The sequence below is a fragment of the Podarcis melisellensis genome (assembly GCF_964234715.1).
Source record: "Podarcis melisellensis genome assembly, chromosome: 18".
Lineage (NCBI taxonomy): Eukaryota > Metazoa > Chordata > Lepidosauria > Squamata > Lacertidae > Podarcis > Podarcis melisellensis.
The window spans coordinates 910,641-934,525 of NC_138536.1; the positions used below are offsets into that span (position 1 = coordinate 910,641).

At 53.1% G+C, this 23,885-nt stretch overlaps 2 protein-coding genes across 5 annotated transcripts; one reads left to right on the forward strand and one right to left on the reverse strand.

Annotated features, from left to right (window-relative positions):
- The first annotated feature begins 841 nt into the window (after positions 1 to 841).
- Positions 842 to 17,312, forward strand: CHERP (calcium homeostasis endoplasmic reticulum protein). 2 transcript variants are annotated; one of them, XM_081895447.1, is made up of 18 exons: positions 842 to 931; positions 3,002 to 3,175; positions 4,042 to 4,226; positions 4,804 to 4,941; positions 5,944 to 6,095; positions 6,959 to 7,070; positions 7,167 to 7,256; positions 8,910 to 9,144; positions 9,245 to 9,429; positions 10,124 to 10,553; positions 11,802 to 12,040; positions 12,189 to 12,322; positions 13,094 to 13,180; positions 13,440 to 13,592; positions 14,514 to 14,624; positions 14,729 to 14,823; positions 15,927 to 16,112; positions 16,649 to 17,312. In XM_081895447.1, the coding sequence occupies exons 1-18, from the start codon at positions 895 to 897 to the stop codon at positions 16,651 to 16,653; spliced, it is 2,748 nt and encodes a 915-aa protein (XP_081751573.1). In that variant the 5' UTR covers positions 842 to 894; the 3' UTR covers positions 16,654 to 17,312. The 2 variants fall into 2 exon arrangements, with proteins under 2 accessions (XP_081751573.1, XP_081751572.1); XM_081895446.1 differs by having other exon boundaries at positions 6,959 to 7,256.
- A 14-nt stretch (positions 17,313 to 17,326) lies between these two features.
- LOC309360758 (uncharacterized protein C19orf44 homolog) lies at positions 17,327 to 23,847 on the reverse strand. Of its 3 annotated transcripts, none has more exons than XM_081895614.1 (8): positions 23,805 to 23,847; positions 21,371 to 21,940; positions 20,632 to 20,932; positions 20,210 to 20,283; positions 18,978 to 19,443; positions 18,549 to 18,647; positions 18,134 to 18,303; positions 17,327 to 17,636 (listed from the first exon to the last, which is right to left on the reverse strand). In XM_081895614.1, exons 1-8 carry the CDS (start codon positions 23,808 to 23,810, stop codon positions 17,553 to 17,555), a joined length of 1,770 nt encoding a protein of 589 aa, XP_081751740.1. In that variant the 5' UTR covers positions 23,811 to 23,847; the 3' UTR covers positions 17,327 to 17,552. The 3 variants fall into 3 exon arrangements, with proteins under 3 accessions (XP_081751740.1, XP_081751739.1, XP_081751741.1); XM_081895613.1 differs by having other exon boundaries at positions 23,727 to 23,821; XM_081895615.1 differs by lacking the exon at positions 23,805 to 23,847 and adding an exon at positions 23,720 to 23,794.
- Between the last annotated feature and the right edge of the window lie 38 nt (positions 23,848 to 23,885).

The window sequence follows — 23,885 nt, forward strand, 5'->3', positions numbered from 1 at the left end:
TAGTTATACTTAAATCCAACACTGGCATAAATAGAAAGAAAGAAATATAGATAATTATATTTTGGAAATGTACATCCAATTGTTTTTTCCCCTTTAATTTTTTGGGGGGCCTGCGAGAGAGTGGGGCCCTAAGCTAGCGCTTGTTTAGCTTATATGTAAATCCGACACTGGCAGAGATAGATAGATAGATGATAGATAGATAGATAGATAGATAGATGATAGATAAAACAAAAAAAATTCCTTCCAGTAGGACCTTAAAGACCAACTAAGTCAGTTCTTGGTATGAGCTTTCGTGTGCATGCACACTTCTTCATGCACACGAAAGCTCATACCAAGAACTAACTTAGTTGGTCTTTAAGGTGCTACTGGAAGGATTTTTTTTTTTTTTTTACTATGGCAGACCAACACGGCTACCTATCTGTAGATAGATAGATAGATAGATAGATAGATAGATAGATAGATAGATGTTAGCTAGAAAGAAAGAAAGAAAGAAAGAAAGAAAGAAAGAAAGAAAGAGAAAAATATAATTATATTTTTGGAAATGTCCATCCAGGTTGTTTTTCCCCCTTTAATTTTTTTTTTGGGGGGTGGGGGGCTTGCTTAGCTCATTCCCAAACCCGGCCGGGCATCCCTGCCTCTATATATAACCTCCGCGCCGCTCCCCTCGCAGCCTTCTGAATGAGGCGCCGCTTCCTTATGAATGGAGCTGCGCGCGCAGCTTCCCCTCCCTCGGAATGGAACGCGGCGGGTGGGCGTGGCTCCGGTCTCCACGGCGACCTCGCCCGGCGGCCGCCGTCGCGCGCCCCGCCCCCTTTTTCAGCAGCCGCCGCCGCGCTTGACGGCCGCCCGGGGCCTAGCCGGCCATTCCGAGGCGCCGCTCGAGTCGCCGCCGCCATGGAGCTGCCGCCGCCGCTGCCGCCGCCGCCCGAAGGTGAGAGAGCGTGTGTCCCCCCCCTTGGGGTGGGGGTCGGGGTGGGGGTCACGTGAGGGGTAAGGGTGGGGGGGTCTCCCTCTCCGGCACTCTGCGTATGCTCAGAGGTCCGGTTGGGGGGCAGGAGCACGAGGAGCCCCTCCCCCATTTCCCCACCCCCCCTCGCCTCTTGTGAGAGAGACCCCTGGGGGGGGAGAGGGGAAATAAAGGGGGGTCCCCTCCTAAGCCACGCCCCCTACTCAGAGTAGACCCCCCCCCAAAATAAATGAACCCCCCCCAAGACAACCCCCCCGAAATAAAGATATTATTATTATTATTATTAGAACTTGCATGTCAATAGGTCTACTCTGAGTAGGGGAAAGGAGGTTGGAAGAAATTTAAAGACCATCTACAGAAACACTGTAAAATTAAGGGATGCGGGAATGAAGTTACGTGGTTTTAGCAGCAATCTGACAAAGGAGTAAGTGGAAATGGGTTGTTAACAGGTGAGAAGGTAAAGTTACCATAGATCAAGATAATCAGAATCAAAATGTTTTATTCGGCTTTACGCCCGTCATGGAACACACACAACAAAAAATAAAATAAAACAGCGGACTCGTACAAACCACAAATAATATCTCACAACTCACAAGGGCAGATATTGGCCATTCATAAGAAAAGATTAAGATTAAAAATTTTAGGCACTACATTAAAATCAATATCTGATGTCATTATAGAAAATTCTTATAACTATCAATAAACAGCTAACATGCCGTTCCGTAAAGATAGATGAATTACCAAGATAAAAACAAAGATGGAAAGGATTTGCTGAATTAACTAGTTGAACTAGAACCCAAAAAAGGGAGGTGTGAGGAGGTCAAGGAAACAAGCAAATGAAAGATAAGATACGGAAAGATTGACTTGTTTATAATTGTTTTTATTTTTCTGTATTTTGTAATTTTTGTAATTTTTTGAAATTTCAATAAATATTAATTTTTTAAAAAAATACTCTGAGTAGGGGAGACTGATCGTGGTTGGGACCATCAGGAACAGAGAGAGGTGGAAAGATAACGAAATTATAAAACCCATTAAATTAAATGTTCTGGGGGGTTTTTCCCCAAAAAATTTTTTTATTGGTTTTCACAATATTGTAAACAAAAAAACACACAAGACCAACAAACATAGATCATCACCTTATTGAAAATTACTGTTATTAACTTTGTTAAGTGTCTTCTTCGCTTCCCCTTGGTTGAATTTCATTGCATGTCCTTTGAACGGTTTTCCAAATCCCAATTTTTATGAAATTTAACTTAAACATTAAGATCCTTAAATCTTCACCTTATAGAATTAAACATATGAATTCATCACTGAACAAAAACAAAATCCTAAGCCTATTAAGTATCTGCAAGCTGTTTCCGGTTATTTTAACTTAACAAATTTAACTAAGTAATCATTAAATTTATTCCATTCTTCCTGATATTCCTCCTCTTTCTGGTCGTGGACTCTTCCGGTTAGGTTGGCTAGCTCCGAAAAATCTATCTATCTCTCTATCTATCTATCTATCTATCTATCTATCATCTATCGCCCCATATCTATCTATTTATCTATCTATCTGTTTATTGATAGCCTCATAGCTCTCTATTTATTTATCTATTCATATCTATTGACAGTGGTACCTTGGTTTACAAACTTACTCAGTTCTGGAATTCTGTTCTTAAACCAAAACCGTTCTTCAACCAAGGCATGCTTTCCCATAGCAGCGGGGGACTCAATTTACACTCAGCAGGAAGCGGAACATGTTCTGCTTCCAAGGCAAAGCTCGCAAACCAAAACACCTGCTTCCGGGTTTGCAGCGTTCTTAATCCAAGTTGTTCATAAACTAAGCTGTTCTTAAACCAAGGCACCACTGGGGCTACCAGTAACACTTCGGAAGATGTTATTGCGCGGTTGCAGGGAGGCTCCTGAGGTTTTTGTTCTAGTTTGCTCCCTGTGACCCAGCAAAGAGCTGAAAGCCAAGACCTTTTCTTTGACACAAGCCTTGACTGGTGTCCCCCCCCCCCCAATTTCTCCCCCCCCCCCCCGCAACCCCAGACCAGGAGCTCCGCAATGTCATCGACAAGCTGGCTCAGTTTGTGGCGCGGAACGGCCCCGAGTTCGAGAAGATGACGATGGAGAAGCAGAAGGAGAACCCCAAGTTTTCTTTCCTCTTTGGGGGCGACTTCTATGGCTACTACAAGTACAAGCTGGCCCTGGAACAGCAGCAGCGTGAGTTTGGGGGGCCGGGGGGGTCGCTAGCGGGAGACTTTTTAGTAGCCGCAACCCTGTAGAACATTTCGAAATATCGGTATGGCGTGTATCAGTTTTCAAAGGGTGTGCCCTTGGTGGGATGGAGAGAGGGGCTTCACGGGAATCCTTGGTTCTCTCCCGACTTTTTTTGGGGAAAGAATTTCCTTCCCTTCCCTTTGAAACCCCCCCTTGCAAATTCTGGCCGGCCCTCCTTTTGGCCTGGGATTGGCCAACCTTTGCCAATGGCAAATGTGAGTTTTACTGCAGGGGCTCACGACCCGGCTCATCACGTATCAGGGGAGTTGTTTTGCCATCTTTTCTTTTTTAAAAAAAAAGGATTGGGGCTGACCTTGAAAGCCCTAAATGGCCTCAAAGGCCCAGTAGACCTGAAGGAGCATCTGCCACCCCATTGTCCATCCCGGACACCGGGGTCCATCTCCCGAGGGCCTTCTGGCGGTTCCCTCCCTGCGAGAAGTGAGGTTATAGGGAAGCAGGCAGAGGGCCTTCTTGGTGGTGGCGCCTTCACATCATATGTCAAGGAAATAAACAACTGTCTGATTTTTAGAAGGCATGTGAAGGCAGCCCTGTTTAGGGAATTTTTTTAATCACATTATTATTATTATTATTATTATTATTATTATTATTATTATTATTATTATTATTTCTGTTGGGAGCGCCCAGAGTGGGCAGGGTATAAATAAATTATTATTATTACTATTATTATTATTGGAAGGGGCACCCGCAGCCCACACAACGCCCCGAGTTGGCGCAGGGTTTGGAACTGTTGACCCAAGTGAGTGGCGTCCCTCTTTGACGGTCTCCTATCTCCCTCCCCTCCCTTTCAGTCCTGTGCAAGCAGAGCCAAGATCTGGAGCCCGCCCCACAGATCCAGCCGCTGCCCCAGCCCGCCCTGGCTGCGGCAGCCGCCCCCATCGCCACGCCGCAGGGCACCCCCTCCATGGAGGAGCTGATCCAGCAGAGCCTGTGGAACCTCCAGCAACAGGAGCAGCACCTGCTGGCTCTGAGACAGGTGAGGCGGGTGGAGATGCAAACAAGCAAGAACTATTTCTCATTCTTTTTTGTGTGTGTGTGTTTTACTCTGCGCACTTGCATTTTTGTACTTTTTTCTTTTTTAAAATTTATATTTGGTTTGTTTTAAAAAATTACAAACTTATATAAAAGTCAGTTCAAAGTCAACTTCCCCCCATCCCCTCCAGTGGTCCCAATGTCAGTACAGTGGTACCTCGGGTTACATACGCTTCAAGTTACAGGCGCTTCAGGTTACAGACTCTGCTAACCCAGAAATAGTACCTCAGGTTAACAACTTCGCTTCAGGATGAAAACAGAAATTGTGCTCCGGCAGCAGCAGGAGACCCCATTAGCTAAAGTGGTGTTTCAGGTTAAGTACGGACCTCCGGAAAGAATTAAGTACTTAACCCGAGGTAGCACTGTATTTACAACTGCATACCAGTCTGTTGAGGGACGCGGTAGCCCTCAAGGGGCAGCAAGGTGCCGGGGCCTCGCTCGGAGGTGGGTGCGGGTGGGTGGGCTCTCTCACCACCCAACTCTGCCTTCAAGACCCTTGTTGCTCCCCACCCCACCCCCAGGAGCAGATCACTTCCGCCATTGCGCTGGCCGTGGAACAGCAGATGCAGAAGGTCCTGGAGGAGACCCAGCTGGACATGAACGAGTTCGACAACTTGCTCCAGCCCATCATCGACACCTGCACCAAAGACGCCATCTCGGTAGGCGAGGCTTGGAGGTGGGTGGGGTTGCATCCTGATGTCGCGGGGCGGCTGCCCCAAAAAGGCATCGAAGGCCACGGGTCGTAGCGCTCTGCCCCAGAGGGTGCGCTCTTGGGTCCAGCTGTGGATTCTCCCTAAAGACCAGTGCTGGGGTTACGTATAAGCTAAGCAAGCTCTAGCTTAGGGCCCCACTCTCTTGGGAGCCCCCAAAAAATGTAAAGGGAAAGAAAACTTGGATGTACATTTCCAAAATATTATCTATTTATCTATCATGTATCAGTCCTCTCTCTCCCTCTCTCTCATCTATCTGTGCCAGTGCCAAATTTACGTATAAGCTTATCTATCTATCATCTATCTATCGATCGATCTATCTATCTATCTAGCTATCTATCTAGCTAGCTAGCTATCATCTATCTATCTCTTGTGTATCAGTCCTCTCACACTTTCTTTCTTTCTTTCTTTCTTTCTTTCTTTCTTTCTTTCTTTCTTTCTTTCTTTCTTTCTTTCTTTCTTTCTCTTTCTCTCTCTCTCTCTCTCTCTCTCTCTCTCATCTATCTATCTGTCTGTCTGTCTATCTATCTATCTATCTATCTATCTATCTATCTATCTATCTATCTATGCCAGTGCCGGATTTATGTATAAGCTAAACAGGCTCTAGCTTAGGGTCCCACTCTGTTGGGTCCCCCCAAAAAAATTAAAGGAAAAAAACAACTGGATATACATTTCCAAAATATTATCTATCATCTATCTCTCATCTCTCTCGCTCTCATCTATCTATGCCAGTGCCGGATTTACCTATCAGCTAAGCAAGCTCAAGCTTAGGGCCACACTCTCTTGAGAGCCCCCCCCAAAAATTAAAGGGAAAATAAAATAAGGGAATATATATATAAAAAAACTAATCTCTCCCCAGAGGCATTGCTGCCCCAGGGAACCTCCCTTCTTGACTTTGTGGGGCACTTCTCCCCTTGGCTGCCTCTGACTGTTCCCTTTTGTTATCCTCAGGCCGGCAAGAACTGGATGTTCAGCAACGCCAAGTCCCCGCAGCACTGCGAGCTGATGGCCGGGCACCTGCGCAACCGCATCACCGCCGAGGGGGCGCATTTTGAGTTGCGCCTCCACTTGATCTACCTGATCAACGACGTCCTCCACCACTGGTGAGATCCTGCCTCTACTGGGTCTACTGGGCTGTTTAGGGCTTTCAGGGTCAGCACCAACACTTTGAATTGTGCTTGGAAACGTCCTGGGAGCCAATGTAGGTCTTTCAGGACCGGGGTTATATGGTCTCCACTCCCAGTCCCCAGTCTGGCTGCCGCATTCTGGATTAGTTGCAGTTTCCTGGTCACCTTCCAAGGTAGCCTCGCGGAGAGCACATGGCAGTAGTCCAAGCGGGAGATAACCAGAGATATCTGCAGGCAAGATAGCTGTCGACCGTCCCTTATTTGGCGAGAAAGTCCCTTATCCCAGCGCCATGTCCCGCTGTTGTCCCTTCTCGATGATGTCCCTTAAATGTCCCGGGTTTCAAAGGAAGCAGCTCCTCTCCCTCCCTCCCTGCCGGCCAGGGAGGAGGGAGGCTCCAACTGTGTTGCTTGGCTGCGTTGCTCACCCAATAAGGAGTCTAAGAACGACAGGGGGGTGGAGCTTGCATGCCTTGTGCCAATCAAATCGGCCGCGTTGCCTGGGGACTCGCCTTTGCTCAGCGCTTCCCAGCGGAGAGGTGACGGTGGTTTCCCTTGCTGCATCCTCTTTGCCGGGTTGCTGCGCTGTGGGAACCACCGCTTGAGGCTTCGTTTGGCTGCTGGCTGGGCTTTCTGCCTTTGGCTCAGAAGCCAAACATACATGTGCTTGGAAAATCCCTTATTTTGGCTGCTGATCCCTTATTTTTGAGGCTGCTGGTCCCTTATTTTCAAATCTGTAAGTTGACAGCTATGGGCAGGACCCCCAGAGGGCAGCAAACTGAACCTCCGGCCGAACTTTCTGAAGCTCCCCTTCTTCCCCCCTCTTCTCTCTCCCTTCCCAGCCAGCGGAAGCAACAGCGGGACCTCCTGGCCGCCTTGCAGAAAGTGGTGGTCCCCATCTACTGCACCAGCTTCCTGGCCGTGGAGGAGGACAAGCAGCAGAAGATTGCCCGGGTGAGCCGCCCTGGCGTGGCCTCGGGGGTGCCCAGGGCCCTGCCTGGAGCCCCAGAGCCCAATAACAGCCCCTCTCTCCCTCTTGATTTCCCACAGCTCCTTCAGCTGTGGGAGAAGAACGGCTACTTCGACGAGGCCATCATCCAGCAGCTCCAGAGCCCGGCCCTCGGATTGGGCCAGTACCAGGTGAGGGAGGGGGGGAGCAGGAGGAGGCCGAGGGGGCAGCGGTAAGAGCAAACGGCCAGGTCTTCCCCCAAAGCGGCTCCCTTCTTCAGGAAGAGATTTTGGAGAATAATTATAATTTATTATTTCTACCCCACCCATCTGGCTGGGTTTCCCCAGCCACTCTGGGCAACTTCCAACAACAGATTAAAAATACAATAATTCACCAAATATTGAAAGCTTCCCTAAACAGGGATGCCTTCAGATGTCTTCAGGTACATAATAATAATAATAAATTTTACTTATATCCCGCCCTCCCCAGCCGAAGCCGGGCTCAGGGCGGCTAACAACAATAAAACAGTACAAAAGTACAGCACAAACAACACTCTAAAATCATTCATTATAAAATTAATTAATTCAAGCCACTGGCAACCATTGGGCTAGAGTTCTGTGAAGATTGCCAAAGGAGGGAGTCAGGCTGTGCTCTGGCCAAAGGCCTGGTGGAACAGCTCTGTCTTGCAGGCCCTGCGGAAAGATGTCAAGTCCCGCAGGGCCCTAGTCTCTTGTGACAGAGCGTTCCACCAGGTCGGAGCCACAGCCGAAAAAGTCCTGGCTCTGGTTGAGGCCAGCCTAACCTCTCCGAGGCCTGGGACCTTCAGGATGTTTTTATTTGAAGACCGTAAGTTTCTCTGTGGGGCATACCAGGAGAGGCAGTCCCGTGGGTACGAGGGTCCTAGGCCGTATAGGGCTTTAAAGGTTAAAACCAGCACCTTAAACCTGATCCTGTACTCCACCGGGTACCTCTGGATACGAACAGGATCTGCTTGGCTTTCAATTTGAACTTAGGCTGATCTTTTTATTCCCCTTCCTTCCCTTCCCCTTTTTATGAAGTTTCCCCGCTCTGGGATCCCACAGCTAATTCTCCGCTGGTCTCCTCGCTGGCCCAAACAGGACTAAATTTAGCCAGCTAACTCTGGTGATCATCTAATGTTTATTGGACGGATTTCCCCCCCTAAATTATTCTGAATTTATTGTTATTCACATTTCATGCTGTTTTTTGTTGCATCAGTTAAGTGTTTTAAATCTGTTGTTAGCCGCCCTGAGCCCGGTTTTCTGAACCGCGGAGTGTATTTTATAGTATAGTGTATTTTGAAATGGGGTTTCAGTGTTTTTAGGGGTTTTTGAATGTTTTATTTGGTTTTTCAATTTCATTGTTCTGTATGGGACAATGACAATAAAGATACAGTGGTGCCCCGCAAGACGAGCGCCTCGCAAGACGGAAAACCCGCTAGACGAAAGGTTTTCCGTTTTGGAGGTGCTTCACAAAACGAATTTCCTATGCGCTTGCTTCGCAAGACGAAAATGTCTTGCGAGTTCCTGCAGGGTTTTTTCCTCCCCCCCCCCCTTTTTCCCAAGCCGCTAAGACGCTTATCAGCTGATCTGCTAAGCGCGCTAAGCCGCTAATAGCACTAAGCCGCTAATGGGCTTGCTTCGCAAGACGAAAAAACTGCAAGACGAAGAGACTCGCGGAACGGATTCTTTTCGTCTTGCGAGGCACCACTGTATCATATATCGTATAAATAAAAATTTGTTATCATTTTTTATTATTCTCTGTCCTTCCCCCCTCCTCTCTCTCTCTCTCTGCAAATGCCACCCCCTTCTGTGTGGTCCTGGTAGGCCACTCTGATCATGGAGTTTGGCAGCGTGGTCCAGCCGGTCCAAGTGGCCTTCCAGCAACAGATCCAGACCCTCAAAACTCAACACGAGGAGTTTGTCAGCAGCCTCAGCCAGCAGCAGCAGCAGCAACAACAACAGCAGCAACAGCAGCCGCAACTGCAGATCCCACCTCCGGAAAGCGAAGTGAAGGCCGCCCCCGCCCCCCCTCCACCAGCCGCCCCCATCACCCCCACAGGTAATGTTGGGGTCCCCGTTCGTGGTGGGGGTGTACCCTGCCCTCTTTCCGACCCACAACCCCCCCAGGAGCTTGGCTCTCACGTCCGCCTTTGTTTCAGACGAAGGGAAGCCGCAGCTGCCGCTGCCGGACTCGGCCGAGTACGAGGCCACAGGGGCCGGGGCCGGGGCCGCCGACCCGGCCACGCCTGGACCCCGGGGGCCCGGCCCCCACGACCACATCCCCCCCAACAAGCCGCCCTGGTTCGAGCAGCCGCACCCGGTCACCCCCTGGGCGCAGCAGCAGGTACTTTGGGCGGGCAGCGGGAGGGGAGGGCTTGGCTGGGGACCTTGGTAATAATAATTATTTATACCCCGCCTATCTGGCTGGGTTTTCACAGCCACTCTGGGTGGCTCCCAATAGAATATTAGAAACACAATAAAACATCAAACATTGAAAACTTCCCTAAACAGGGCTGCCTTCAGATGTCTTCTAAAAGTCAGGTAGTTTTTTTATCTCCTTGGCATCTGATGGGAGGGCGTTCCACAGGGCGGGCGCCACCACCAAGAAGGCCCTCTACCTGGTTCCCTGTAACCTCGCTTCTCACAGGGAGGGAACCGCCAGAAGGCCCTTGGGAGAGGGACCCCGGTGTCTGGGGTGGAGACGCTCCTTCAGGTCTACTGGACCTTTGAGGCCATTTAGGGCTTTCAAGGTCAGCACCAACCCTTTGAATTGTGTCCAGAAATGTCCTGGGAGCCAATGGAGGTCTTTCAGGACCGGTGTTATGTGGTCTCCACTTCCAGTCCCCAGTCTGGCTGCTGCATTCTGCATTAGTTGCAGTTTCTGGGTCATCTTCAAAGGCAGCCCCACGGAGAGCGCATGGCAGTAGTCCAAGCAGGAGATAATCTGAGCATGCACCACTCTGGCCAGACAGTCTGAGCGCAGGGAGGGTCTTATTCCTCCCGCCCGCCCGCTAACCAAGGCCTTTTGTCTCCTGCAGCCGCCTGAGCAGCCCCCCTTCCCCCACCACCAGGGCCCCCCACACTGCCCCCCCTGGAACAGCAACCACGAGGGGATGTGGAGCGAGCAGCGGGAGCCCGGCTGGAGCAACCAGCGCGATGCCCCTTGGAACAGCCAGCCGGAACCTGCCTGGAACAGCCAGTTTGAGGCCCCCTGGAACAACCAGCACGAGCAGCCGCCCTGGGGAGGGGGCCAGAGGGAGCCGCCCTTCCGCATGCAGAGGCCCCCCCACTTCCGGGGGCCCTTCCCGCCCCACCAGCAGCACCCCCAGTTCAACCAGCCGCCCCACCCGCACAACTTCAACCGCTTCCCCCCGCGATTCATGCAGGACGACTTCCCGCCGCGCCACCCCTTTGAGCGGCCCCCCTACCCGCATCGCTTCGACTACCCCCAAGGCGACTTCCCCCAGGGTGAGTGGAGGGGGGGGGGCAGAAGGCTGGCCGGGAGGGGCTAAGGCAAGGGGCAAGGGGGTCATTTGCTAGGCCTGGGCGATAATCTGGTTTCCGCGCTGATTATATATCAGCCGCTAAACATCACGATACAGTGGTATCTTTGTTTTCGAACATAACCCGTTCCGGAAGACCGTTCCAATTCCGAAATGTCCGAAAACAGAAGCGTTTACTTCTGGGGAAAACTTTTCAGAAGCCGCGCTTTGGCACATTCGACTTCCGAAAAGCATTCTAAAACCAAAGCGTTTGCTTCCGGGTTTACGGCGTTTGAGTTCTGAAACATTTGTCAACGGAGACTTTCAGAAACCGCCGTGCCGGTATATACCAATATATTGCAGTGTTTGAAATGAGGATGGAACTATAGAGGACATGATTCGCGATGTATTTCCAGGCCTAAAATTGCGAAACGACATGTCACAGTATGAACTTCAAAGCAGTTTTGAGCGATAATATTGGTATGTCGCCCAGCCCTGGTCCTTGCCCAGTTGAAAGAAACTTTTCTCAGGGGAGGTTAATTCCCGTGGGATCCCCTGATCCGAAACCTCAGCTGCCTTATGGGAGGAGAAAAGGCTAAGACAGGCTTCCTCAACCTCAGCCCTCTAGATCTTTTGAGACTGCAATTCCCATCATCCCTGACCACTGGTCCTGCTAGCTAGGGATCATGGGAGTTGTAGGCCGAAAACATCTGGAGGGCCAAGGTTGGGGAAGCATGGGTAGGCAAACTAAGGCAGGCTGGATCCGACCCAATCGCCCGCAGACGGTCCGGAAATCAGTGTGTTTTTACATTGGTAGAATGTGTTCTTTTATTGAAAATGCATCTCTGGGTTGTTTGTGGGGCACAGGAATTCGTTCATTTTTTTCCTCCAAAATATAGTCTGCCCCCCCACAAGGTCTGAGGGACAGTGGACCGGGCCCCTGCTGGAAAAGTTTGCTGACCCCTGGGCTACGGAGTAAACCCTGCACAAATTGAGAGCGGAGTCCCTAAGGCGGGAGGATGGCGCCGTGTCCGCCTCCTGGTGCCAAACTTCCTTCCTTTGGACCCCCGTCAGCGAGGCAGAGGGGGGGGTGTGCCTTGTCATCTGGGCAGCCCAGGACCCCCAGAGACACTGCCCCCGCTTGCACCCCAAGAAGGTAGCTCCAACGCGTTGCCCCGTGCTCAGATCCTGCAGCTACTCGGGACTGTTCTGAAGCTTCTTCCTTCCTTTGCAGAGATCGGGCCCCCACACCACCACCCGGGCCACCGCATGCCGCACCCGGGGATCAGCGAGCACCCTCCCTGGGGGGGCCCCCAGCACCCTGACTTTGGGCCCCCACCCCACGGCTTCAACGGGCAGCCCCCCCACATGCGCAGACAGGGGCCTCCCCACGTCAACCACGACGACCCCAGCCTGGTGCCCAACGTCCCCTACTTCGACCTCCCCGCCGGACTGATGGCCCCCCTGGTCAAAGTAAGTGGCCTGGGGGGGGAGCTGCCCCCCCAAAACTCCAGAAGGGCAGGAGGCCCCCGTGGCCTCTCCTTCGTGGTCCCAGGGGCGCAGGGAATTATTTTCCAGCCGGACTGTGTGCCATGACGGCTCCTTCCCCCTCCTCTCCTAGCTGGAGGATCATGACTACAAGCCTCTGGACCCCAAGGATATCCGCCTGCCGCCCCCCATGCCCCCCAGCGAGAGGCTCCTGGCAGCCGTAGAGGCTTTCTACAGCCCCCCTTCGCACGACCGGCCAAGGAACAGGTGAGAGGCGAGGCCCAGAATGGGCTCCTTTGGCCGGCTTGTTTTTTATAAAAATGCCCCCGGGCTCGATTGGGCCAGAGAAAGCGAAAATGATGATAAAATTGTTCACGCGTGCAATGGCGGCGGCGAGGGTTTTTATATATGAGCAGAAGTGGAAGGAAGCAGCAATCGCCACAAAAGAAGAATGGATTAACAAACTGATGGATTGTGCCGAAATGGCAAAATTAACTGCTAGAGTTAAGAGGCTCGAAAAGATGACTTTCTGACTTCTGTTTAGGGACGCTTTTAACGTTTGATGTTTTATCGGGTTTTTAATATTCTGTTGGGAGCCGCCCAGAGTAGCTGGGGAAACGCAGCCAGATGGGCGGGGTATAAATAAATTATTATTTTGTTTTGTTTTATTCTTGTTCAATATAAGATGGATTTATGACTTGAGCAACGGAAGAACGATAATATGTTATTTTCAGCTTTACATTTTATACTTTGCGTAGTGTTAGAAACAAATGGGCAGTTTGGGGAGTGGAGACAACATCTTATCGAGTGATATGCGATGAGAAAAATAAGAATAGTAACCTATGATGATGGTGATGGATTGTTGTTTTTTTATTATGTCTTTTGTGGTTTTTACATCTTGATTTTATTCCGCGAACCACCCGGAGACTCTCCAATTATAGGGCACTATATAAATTAAATTAATAATAATACTAATAATACATTACATGAAAACCTAATGATATATTTTTTAAATACCCCCCCTTCTTTTTCCTACAGCGAGGGCTGGGAGCAGAACGGTCTGTACGAGTTCTTCCGGGCGAAGATGAGGGCCCGGCGGCGTAAGGGGCAGGAGAAGAGGAACAGGTGGGCACAGGGCTCCGGGGAGCGTGCAGAGTGCCGCCAGCAGGGGGAGGTGCAGAGGGACCCCCTCCTTGTATCCAAACCGAGCACGGCCCTCACCTGGAGGGAAGGGGATTCTGCTCTCTGGGCTGTGGGGGTCTCCTAGCTCAGCTGCTGTCCGGGGGCCAAAGGCCAGCCGAGGTTCCTGGGCGCTTTGGCTGCAGAAGTCCAGGGCGATGGCACAGCGCCACTCAGGAACCCCCCCCCTTTTCTCCCTGCCCAGCGGCCCCTCGCCATCCCGCAGCAGCCGGTCCAAGAGCCGTGGCCGCTCCTCTTCGCGCTCCAACTCGAGGTCGTCCAAGTCCTCCGGCTCCTACTCCCGATCCCGGTCGAGATCCTGCTCCCGGTCGCGGTCCTACTCTCGCTCCCAGTCCAGGTGAGGAGGAAGGGCAGGGCAGGAGGGCCTGGGTCTCGCTCGCTGGCGCGGGGGCAGGTTGGCAAGACTGGGGGGCGGCTCTGGACGTTAGCTTTGTGGCTGGCTGGCTTCTTCAGCCCACTTGCCTTTGAAGCTTTTTGGGGAAGGAACTGGTCGTTTTTCACGACCTTCGGCTAGCCGGTGGAACTCACCGCCATAAGGTGCCGCGGCAGCCAAAAATGAATGAATGAATCTTTGCGCCAGCTGTCGGCTGCAGCAATAAAACAATACGATATACCAAGAATAGAAATAAAAAGTCAATTATATAAAATACATTTTAGAGCTTTGAATCAAATGGTCAAATGGTGGATCTGATTCTGACTGCCCCAGCTAAAAACCTTGCCACCTTTGCCGTCACCTGCTCATCTTGATCTGCCAAGAGAAAGGACTCTGGGGCAGTGGCTGGGCGACCCGGAATGGACAATAAAAGAGGGGTGATAATCTCATTCCTCAAGTCTTTGTGAAGAAGGCAAGCCAGAAGGGCATGCGCCGCAGATTCGGGACTGCCGTCTCCACAGGGACGTTTTTTGTGTGGCATTTGTTGGCATCGTCCTTCAGATCCAGCCGAGGGCAAGACATTCAACCTCGCGAGAGTCAAAGCGTGTCTGTATTTTGGAATTGCTCGGTTATGCAGAGAGGGTGCCAGGGAGTTGAAATGGGAAGGTGGAAAACAGCCATGCCATGGGCAGAAGTTCCTTACTGTGGCCAAGCTGTTCTGATGCTCAATATCATTTAGGCGCTGACAAATTAGACTGCTGGTTTTACTAAAACCCAAAGTGAGTAGCCGTCATTGTGATAAAACACAAGAGGATAGACAATTTTAGGGTGGTCTCTTCCCAAGAGAGGGGCTGACTTTGCTTCTTCCCCCATCCGTCTTCCCAGGAGCAGAAGCGGCTCCCGGTCCTCTCAGAGCCGCTCTCGGTCCAGGTCCAGGTCGAAATCCTACTCCCCCGGAAGGCGGCACCGGTCCCGATCCCGCAGCCAGACGCCTCCGTAAGATTTGACTCGGCGAAGGGGCTTGGGAGGGGAAGGTTGGGGGTTGAGGGACTGGCACGATAATCCTCACTTCTCCTCGGTTTCTCCCGCCCCGTCTGTAGCTCCTCGGCCGGATTGGGATCCAGTTCGGGGCCCCCCATCCCCGAATCGAGACTCGGAGAGGAGAACAAGGGGCACCAGATGCTGGTGAAGATGGGTAAGGCAGCCTGGTGCCCGTTGGCTCTGTCCAGGGGTGGGGTCAGTCTAGGGGGCCTGTTCAACTCCTCCGGTGGTTAGAGGGTGTCCGGCTAGGAAGTTGTTTTTGTTTAGTGGTGTCCCCCTCTTTGTGACCCCCTGGACCAGAGCACGCCAGGCCCTCCTGTCTTCCACTGTCTCCCGCAGCTTGGTCAAACTCATGCTGGTAGCTTCAAGAACACAGTCCCACCATCTTGTCCTCTGTCGCCCCCTTCTCCTTCCGCCCTCCATCTTTCCCAGCATCAGGGTCTTTTCCAGGGAGTCTTCTCTTCTCCTGAGGTGGCCCAAAGTCTTGGAGCTTCAGCTTCAGGATCTGTCCTTCCAGTGAGCACTCAGGGCTGATTTCCTTCAGAATGGAGAGGTTTGATCTTCTTGCAGTCCATGGGACTCTCAAGAGTCTCCTCCAGCACCACAATTCAAAAGCATCAATTCTTCGGCATCAAGAAGCAGCTTCCGGCTAGAAAGACTTGGGTTCAAATTCCCACTCGGCCAGGAATTGGGCGGCTCCAAGGCTGGTCATTGACTCCCTGCCCTAATGCCTACCTTGCAGGCTCGTTGTGAGGGTCATATGGGGAAAGGGAGAACTGTGTAGGCCACCCCTGGGAGGAAAGAGTGAGGGGGAGATACAAAGGTCCTAGTAACGTGGAATTAAAAGCCTTCCAAAGGAACCGCCTTCTCTCTCTGGGGCAGCTCAGTCAGTAAGAGCACGGAGCTCTTAATCTCAGGGTTGGGGGTTTGAGCCCCACGTTGAGTGAAACATTCCAGGGGTTGGACTGGATGAGCCTCTACAATTCTGAGGGTCTGCCTGCCAATGTAGAGTGTTTGAGGGCTGGGCAGAGAGCTGCCACCCGCCAGCCACAGCTGGGGTGAGTCGCTGCTGTGGTGCCTGGGTCCAGCTTTCAGGTTTGGGGTGCCTAGTTGGCCGCTGCCGAGTCAGGACCCTTTGGGTCCGATTCTGCTGCTGCTGGGCTCCTCCGCCATTGGGTCAGAGGTTTCCGGAGAGAGGTGCTTTGACGCCGCCTCCCTCCCTCCTTCTGCCAACCACCTGCTTTTCCCTTTCCCCAGGGTGGAGCGGATCCGGGGGTCTGGGGGCCAAGGAGCAGGGGATCCAGGACCCCATTAAAGGCGGCGACATCCGAGACAAGTGGGACCAGTACAAGGGCGTGGGGGTGGCCCTGGACGACCCCTACGAGAACTACCGGAGGAACAAGAGCTACTCCTTCATTGCCCGCATGAAGGCCAGGGACGAAAGTAAGTGGGCAAGCTGCCAGGTCTGACCCCCGGCTGCGGGAGGAGGAAGCCCCTCGTTCCATTTCTGGTTCGCTTTCAATCTGTGTGAGGGCGTTACTGCCGGTGGGCTGCCAGCGACCGCCTGGCGAGGACGGCAAGACGTGGCTCTGCCCGTCTCCCCGAGACGCTAAGGCAGAAGGGCTTCCACGAGCCGTGGGGCAAACGTGTGGGGAGCCGGCAGGCTGCTTGGCCCCAGGGCTTTAGCCAAACCCTTCCCTTTGGCACGGGGAAAGCTAGAAAGGGGGAAGGGTCTCTTGAGGTTGCCAGGCCAGTGCAAAGGAGGGCAGGAACTGAGGCAACCTCTCGTTCAGGTGGGGGCAGCCCTGCCCAGTGGGGACCTAAGGGTACCCGCCTCCCCACTGGCTGCAGGAAGGGCCTGCTTCCTCTTATCATTTCATTAAGTGTGGCATGCAACCCCCCCCCCTCCTGCTAGCCCAGAACCGTGGGCTTCTGCTGCCCCCTGCATCCCGCCTGACTCTTCTTTTTTCCTCCCAAAGCTTAACGCCGCTCAGAGCCGAGGGAGCCCAGCCGGTCATCCATCAGCAACCAAGTCCTGGTCTGGCCACGTGAATTGAGGCTCTCTACTGTACCTCTTGACCCCCACGCCCCAGACGACCCCCCCTCCACTTCTGCCCATCGGGATACAGAGGGCTAACCTGCTCCCAAGAGTGTCTTTCCAGGCCTTGCGAGAAGAGAAATTATTTGGGCCTTTTCTATTTTTGTACATACCTTTCGGGCAAGATTGAAAAGGAGCTAGGGAGGCCGACTTTTCTGTAGTGTCACTCCCTTGCCCAGCCCACCCATTTCGAAACACGAAGCCGCCCTCCTTTCCTGCCCAAACGCCCCAAGAGGGGGGTGTCTGGAGACCACCAGCGCCCCGAGGGGGGACACAGCCCCCTCCCTGTACAGTAGGCCCACTTTCACAACCGCCCGCCCCCAGCATGGTGTAGCGACTGTTGAAGATTGACTTCTGTACCTGTGAAACTTCTTGGGTTGCTCCGAGTCAGCTACCTGCCTCGTTCTTACTGTTGCCTTCCAATAAAGAAAGTTTTCCCCTCCTTCTATAGAGTTTATGAGATTTATTTGGGTGGGGAGGCCTGAGTCCACATTCATCCATGTACAAGTGGTTTCATCCCAGGCACAACTGAATTTTGCACGCTCGTCTCCCTCCCCAATTCAATCTCCGCTGAGATTTGAAGCTGTATGGTCCTGGGGGGCTGTGCAGGAGTCGGTGGGGCAATGGCCTCTCCCCCCTCTCTCTCTTCTGTGATTTGTAGGGCCTCTGCTTTTCTTGTTCCGAAAGAGCCCAGCTCTTCATTCCGGTAAAAGTGCTGGCTGGTTCCTGAGCGGTTTCTTTCTCGTTCCAGAGGGCCAGCTCTTAACGCTCCTCCCGCGCGCTTTTCAAAAGGCAGCTTGCCCTGGGCGCTCCAGTTCTCGCAAAGCTTGCTCCACCGTCAGAGGCGGGGGCTTGTGGCGCTCGATGTACTGCAAAGGGGCAAAGCGGGTTGAGACCCACAGGGATTTAAAATACAGGTTAAAATACAATTTAAAATGCAGCCTCGTAAAAGCAGCCCATAGATCAAAACCATAAGGGTCAGACTGAGTCCAAACCAAAGGCCAGGCGGAACAGCTCTGTCTTGCAGGCCCTGCAGAAAGATGTCAAGTCCCTCAGGGCCCTGGTCTCTTGGGACATAGCGTTCCACCAAGTCGGGGCCACTACTGAAAAGGCCCTGGGCCCTAGTTGAGACCAATCTAACCACCTTGCGACCTGGGACCTCCAAAGTGTTGTCATTTGTGGACCTTAAGGTCCTCCGCGGGGCATACCAGGAGAGGCGGGCCCGTAGGTACATTTTGGACTTCATCTCCCACCCTCCCCCAGCCAGCACGGCCACTGCGGTCCCAAACGCCTGCCAGGTGCCAGGCTGGCCGCAGCTGCCCTGGGCAGAAGGAGCAGGGCCTGTGAGCGAGCGAGCGAGCCTTACCTCCTTGGCTTCTTCCAGGGTGTGATAGTGGAAGCCCCTCTCTTCCTCCAGAGACGCCACCCAGGAGGCGTGGAGCTGGCGGGCGGCGTCTGCAAACTGCCGGATGAGCAGCACGTTCTGCTTCAGCAGCTCGTTGAGGGCGAAGACGGCCGGGCTGTAGGTGGTCAGCGCTGCGGGTGGGAGAATGGGAGGTGGGTGTGGGGAGGAAGAGAGGCCTGGCAGGGCCAAGGGCTGCCTGGGTCCCCAGACTCAGCTCAAGGGCAGCCTTTACTCAGACCCCATAGGGAAGGGACCTCTCTTCTGGAGGTCTCTGCCGCCCGTTCCTGCGCCCTTCTGCATGCCATGCAGCTGAAAGGCAGGCAAAGGCTGGGGTGAGGTGGTGCTTGGTTCAAGGATAGCGGGAGGAGAGGCGTACCTTCCAGCGTCTCCAAGCTCACGACGTGGCTGGCGATGGGCGGGGTCTCCAGAAGGCTCCCGGCTCCCATCGTTGGGTCCAGAGCTGCAGGAGCGTCGCCTGGAGGCGGGGAAGGAGGAAACACTCTTGGGAGACCAGCAGGCACACCTGAGGCACCTAAACATTAGGAAGAACTTCCTGGCAGCAAGAGCTGTTGGACAGTGGAATTTGCTGCCAAGGAGTGTGGTGGAGTCTCCTTCTTTGGAGGTCTTGAAGCAGAGGCTTGACAACCATATGTCAGGAGTGCTCTGATGGTGTTTCCTGCTTGGCAGGGGGTTGGACTCGATGGCCCTTGGGGTCTCTTCCAACTCTATGATTCTATGGGCCAGGCCTAGAAGGACGTCGGAGCTCTGCACGGATCTCGGCCAGTCTCGGCCGGGAGCAGCTTACCTTGCAGCCAGCAATAGGCTAGAGAGGAGCGGCCTGTCTGGACGGCAGCATCCTTCACGAGGACCCTCGCTGGCAGGCAGGCGGTCCTGGCGCCCCCTGGAGGGCAGGTGAGGGAGGACGAGGCAGGATGCTCAGAAGGCGCCCCGGCACCCGAGGGGTCCCTGGAGGAGGGTCGCTCCCCGGATGCTGCCGAGGATTCAAAGTCCTCCGAATACTCTGCGCTGGTGGGATCCTCTTCCTCTTCCTCCTCCTCCTCCTCGGGATGGGAGCTCCCAGCAGAAGTGCCGTTTAGCCGCTCGGAAATCTCAGTGTCTCCTGGATCATCGCCTTCCTCCGTCTCCTCCTCCTCCTCCAGGGAAGCAGCTTCTCTCCTGGGGGGGGTCTGGGCTTTGAAGGGGCTCTGGCTGACGGCAGCAAAGGGGGAGGCTCCCAGCTCCTCCTTTGACTCTACAGGCATCGCAGGTGCCTAGAAAGGACGTTTTTCTGTGAGTATAATGTGAGACGCGGAGGCGACGAGGGTCTCTGAAGCACAGCACACACCCCCCCCCGCAAGCCGCCAGCCTTGGAATGGCAAACTCCATGCTAGCAACTCGAGTCGCAGCCCACCCCTCAACCCCAGGCAGGCGGCTCCAAGCCCATCTCCAAGCTAGTCTCTTGCAGGGACAGCAAGACTTTCGCCCTGCCTGCCCCCCACTGGCCTAGCACCCTGAAAAGGAAGAGGAGCTCTGCTCCCTCAGGCAAGTTTTTTTTTGGGGGGGCGCCTCTATTTGCCTTTGCGTAGGAGGAAAATGAGCACGTTTGGCTCTTTTAGTTTTTTATGAAAGGTTACATTGTCTTTACATTTTTCTAAGTTGCACTTTTTCTTTCGTAATTTGGATGTTGGATTTTTTGAGCCCCCTCGTGGTGAACCTCTTTTGGCCAGAAGCTGGCAGAGGAAAAAAAAAACCCTGGCAGCAATAATAATAATAATAATAATAATAATAATAATAATAATAATTGTTATTAAGGCTCTTGGTTGTGGTTTCCTTGCAATGCTCACACCACCAGAAACAAACAGACGTGGCAAACGTTTGGCTCATGCTGAGGACGGGGCGAAATAACAGCAATATTAATAACAATTTATGACTTATACTCCGCCCATCTGGCTGGGCCTCCCCAGCCGCTCTGGGCAGCTCTCAACAGAATTAAAAGCACAATAAAAAATTAGACGTTGAAAACTTCCCTAAACTTACCTCTCCTGACACTTCGGTCTGGCTGGCTGCAGCGGGGGCCAAGTCGTCCAGGCTCAACACGTTCACTCTGAAATCTGCAGCAAGGAATGAGACGGACATTCAGCAACGGGGGGAGAGTCTCTCTCCACCTCCGAGGGTCCAGGGGCTGCTCCCGTTTTTCCTGCAATTCCCCACAGGAACTGTATGAGCTCAGAGGCTGCTCTTCTCACCACAGCAGCCTCCAGAGTCGTTTGCCAGCCAAGGAGTGCCCAGGCCAGGGCAAGGACCCGGGTCACCTCATTCTCACCCTCGACCAGCCCCCCTCGAGCAGATTCTGCCCACAGAGCTCCCTCCACTTGCTTCCTGCTCCCTTTCAACTTGGCTCTCCCTTTGTCAGAGACATGCATTCCTCTGCTGGCACATCTCTCGCACAGGCGACTCACCACTGCTGCTGCTGGAGTCGTCGTCGCTGGGCCCGCCGCCCGCCGCTAAGAAGAGCTCGTCGAGGGACCGCACCACGCTTCGCTCGGAGAGAGACGCCTCCCTCAGGGGCACAGAGCTGGCGTCGGGGGAAGAGGAGCCTGCGGGGGTCGAGGAACGAAATGCTCCCCTGCTCGGCCGTGCCGGGGGGTGCTTGCCGGGTGGGGAAGGACTCCTGGGCGTGGGCCTCTTCAGGAAAGTTTTGCCGGGCAAAGGAGACCTCGGGCGGGAAGAAGGTGGGGTTGCGGAGGACCGGATCCATTTCTTAAGAAAGCAGAGGGGAGGGAAAGGGTTAGGTCATTGCGGCTCTGAGCACCCCCAAATGATCACTACCACCACCACCACCTCCTCCTGCAGCTGAATGGAACCCGCCACAGATGCTGTCCTTTGCAGAGGCCAAGTCAGCCCCAATCTGAGCAGGAGCAAGATCTGCTCTTCTCATCTGAGTTAGGGAGAAACCAACACCTGAGGGGCCACTGCCTCATGGGCCAGAGCAGAGGGCCAAGCGGGAAGTTGCTGAGCGCCCCCACCCTGCCTTTTCCACAAACACTTTTTCAGACAGAAGCGCTGTTGGGGTTCAAAGCCCAATATGCTGTGGGCTCAGCCTGGACGGCCAATAAAACCCAGACTGCCACTGTCAGTAAAACAGGACCTTCTTTTCCCCAGCAGTGTTGTGAAGCCTAGGCATGGCCCCCGAATTACCTTCCTGCCCAGCAGGTCCTCCTGCTCCCCCGGTTCCTTGGGAGGGGCCTGCCTGCGTCCCTCTGTGCCACCCTGGCTGCTGCCTCGGATAGGGGCCGCGGTCTCCTTCAGCCCCGTGGCTTTCCCCAGGCTCTCTCGTCCTCCCGGCCTCGGCTCAGGGCTGCGGCTGAAGTCGCTCAGGGAAATCTCCTCGTCCGTCGTGGGCGCTTGGCTGACGTCCCGCCCGGCCTTCCGGCTGCGGATCTTGCTCTCGATCTGCGCCAGCTTCCTGAGGACGGCGCTTGACCTCTCCCCTCTGGAGGCAGCGGCAAACCCTGTCCTTGTGGCAGGACTGGGCCTTGCCTGCTGGGTGTCTAGGACCACCTCCTGCGGTTTCTGCTTGACAAACCGGCGGCGGGGACCAGTCTGCGGTGGTGCTGGGGTCTCTGCCAAGCTGGACCCCTCCAGCTCCCTCCTTCCCAGGTCGGAGAGGTCGCTCAGGTCACTGGCCATGTGGATGTCAGACAGGCCAGGGCTTCTGCTGGGCTCCAAGGCCGCCAATCTGTTCCTGGGAGCCCCGTCCAGCTCCTCCTGCAGGGAGAAGGACGGAGGGTTAAGAGGTGTCATATTAGGAAGACGGTTGGGGACGACAGGAAAGCCAAGGTGGCACAGTGGTTAGTGTCAAAATAGGAACTGGGAGAAGAGGGTTTCAAATTCCCACTTGGCCATGGTGCTCAACAGAGACGCAGGTGGCGCTGTGGGTTAAATCACAGAGCCTACGGCTTGCCGATCAGAAGGTCGGCGGTTCGAATCCCCGCAATGAAGGGGTGAGCTCTCGTTGCTCGGTCCCTGCTCCTGCCAACCTAGCAGTTCAAAAGCACGTCAAAGTGCAAGTAGATAAATAGGTACCGCTCCGGTGGGAAGGTGAACGGCGTTTCCGTGCGCTGCTCTGGTTCGCCAGTAGCGGCTTAGTCCTGCTGGCCACATGACCCGGAAGCTGTAAGCCGGCTCCCTCGGCCAATAAAGCGAGATGAGCGCCGCAATCCCAGAGTCGGCCACGACTGGACCTAATGGTCAGGGGTCCCTTTACCTTTACTTATGATGTTTAATGGGTGAACTTTGGGGCCATACACCGGCTCTCAGCCTAATCAAGCTCTTTTCTCCTCTCTAGGCTGGGTTACAAATGCAGTAAATAAAAACTGAGTAACAGGGTTCACCTGGGTAGGGTTGCCACCTGTCCTGTATAATACAAAAGTGTCCCATATTTCATCCTGTTTTGATATAGTTTGGTCCTGAATTTCAGGTCTTCTCTCTCTCTGTCTGCCAAGTTAGGCATCCTCTCTAAATGCATGTGTTTGAATGGGTGTATGAAACGTCATGTATTTAAGCTCTAGGTAGCCCAGCACAGACAGATTTACAAATTCATGTGTGTATGTGTACATGTGTTACAAATTCCAGAGGGGCCATACTGCTGGGCTGCAAGAGATTGGAATGGATTGCTTTGAATTTGCTTCAACATGAGATGGAAATAAAAATAAAAATCGCCCCACCCCACCCTGTCCTGTTTTTTGCCAGAACAAAGGTGGCAACCCTACCTGGGTGTGTCTTTATCATCACTACTGATTTCAATTCCTTTCTCTGAGGCTTCCTGAAGCGACTTGCAATAAAAAACAGAATTACGCATACAGATTTTGAAATAATTACATATGCAATTCTGCGTTTTAACTACAGCCGCGCTTTCAAAGCCAAGCATCTCCTCCAGGCTCCATAGGAGAGGACAGTCTCCTGCAGGTCCCTAAAAGCTGCATTTGCAAAAAACGAGGTTTATGATTTAAATTGTTTATTGTTTATGTTTTTATATATGTTGGAAGCTGCCCAAGAGTGGGTAGGGGAACCCAGTCACATGGGCGGGCTACAAATATTATATTTTATTATATATTATTGTTGCTATTACTATATATTATGTATTATTGTCATTATTATTATTTTATTAAATATTATTAGGCATATATTATTATTCTTCCTGTTCTCCATGCGTGGCTTTTAATTCCACGTTACTAGGACCTTCGTATCTCTCCCCCCCCCCCTTTCATCCCTTACAAATAATAGCAATTGTATATCATATATTATTGTTACTATTATTATTATTATACATGTATATTATTATTATTGCTGCTCTCCGTGCGGGGCGCAGAGTAGCGACGCCTAACAGGATAAGCGCTCTTCACATGCTCAGAGACACCCTCCACCCTCGGAAACCCCTTGGGGTGACGCGCGTGACGTCACGCTGCTGTTTTTTCCCCTCTGACGTCACAGCACCGGCGACGTAAGACGTCACGGCGACGGCACCTTCATTTTTAAAAACCAAACCCTTTACCCTCCCAGGGAGGCGCCTCCCCGTCAGCTGGGCCTGAGCCCGGGCGAGCGCCGCGCTCCTGCCCTCCGCCCTCCGCACCGCCATGGCCGCCGCCGCCGCCGGAAGGCCCTTTCCCCGTCGCCTAGCAACCGCCCCGACGTGGCAACATCCTCCACCCGG

Bases quoted from the DNA above. Each gene is read 5' to 3' on its own strand.
- LOC309360758 (XM_081895613.1), bottom strand. From the start codon at position 23,810: ATGGCGGTGCGGAGGGCGGAGGGCAGGAGCGCGGCGCTCGCCCGGGCT. The intron at 18,304-18,548 runs GTACGCCTCTCC...TCCCACCCGCAG, and splicing joins GAGCTTGGAGACGCTGGAAG to CGCTGACCACCTACAGCCCG. The intron at 17,637-18,133 runs GTAAGGCTCGCT...GCCCCTTTGCAG, and splicing joins CCCTGGAAGAAGCCAAGGAG to TACATCGAGCGCCACAAGCC.
- CHERP (XM_081895446.1), top strand. From the start codon at position 895: ATGGAGCTGCCGCCGCCGCTGCCGCCGCCGCCCGAAG. The intron at 6,096-6,958 runs GTGAGATCCTGC...CTCCCTTCCCAG, and splicing joins AACGACGTCCTCCACCACTG to CCAGCGGAAGCAACAGCGGG. The intron at 9,430-10,123 runs GTACTTTGGGCG...TGTCTCCTGCAG, and splicing joins CCCCCTGGGCGCAGCAGCAG to CCGCCTGAGCAGCCCCCCTT.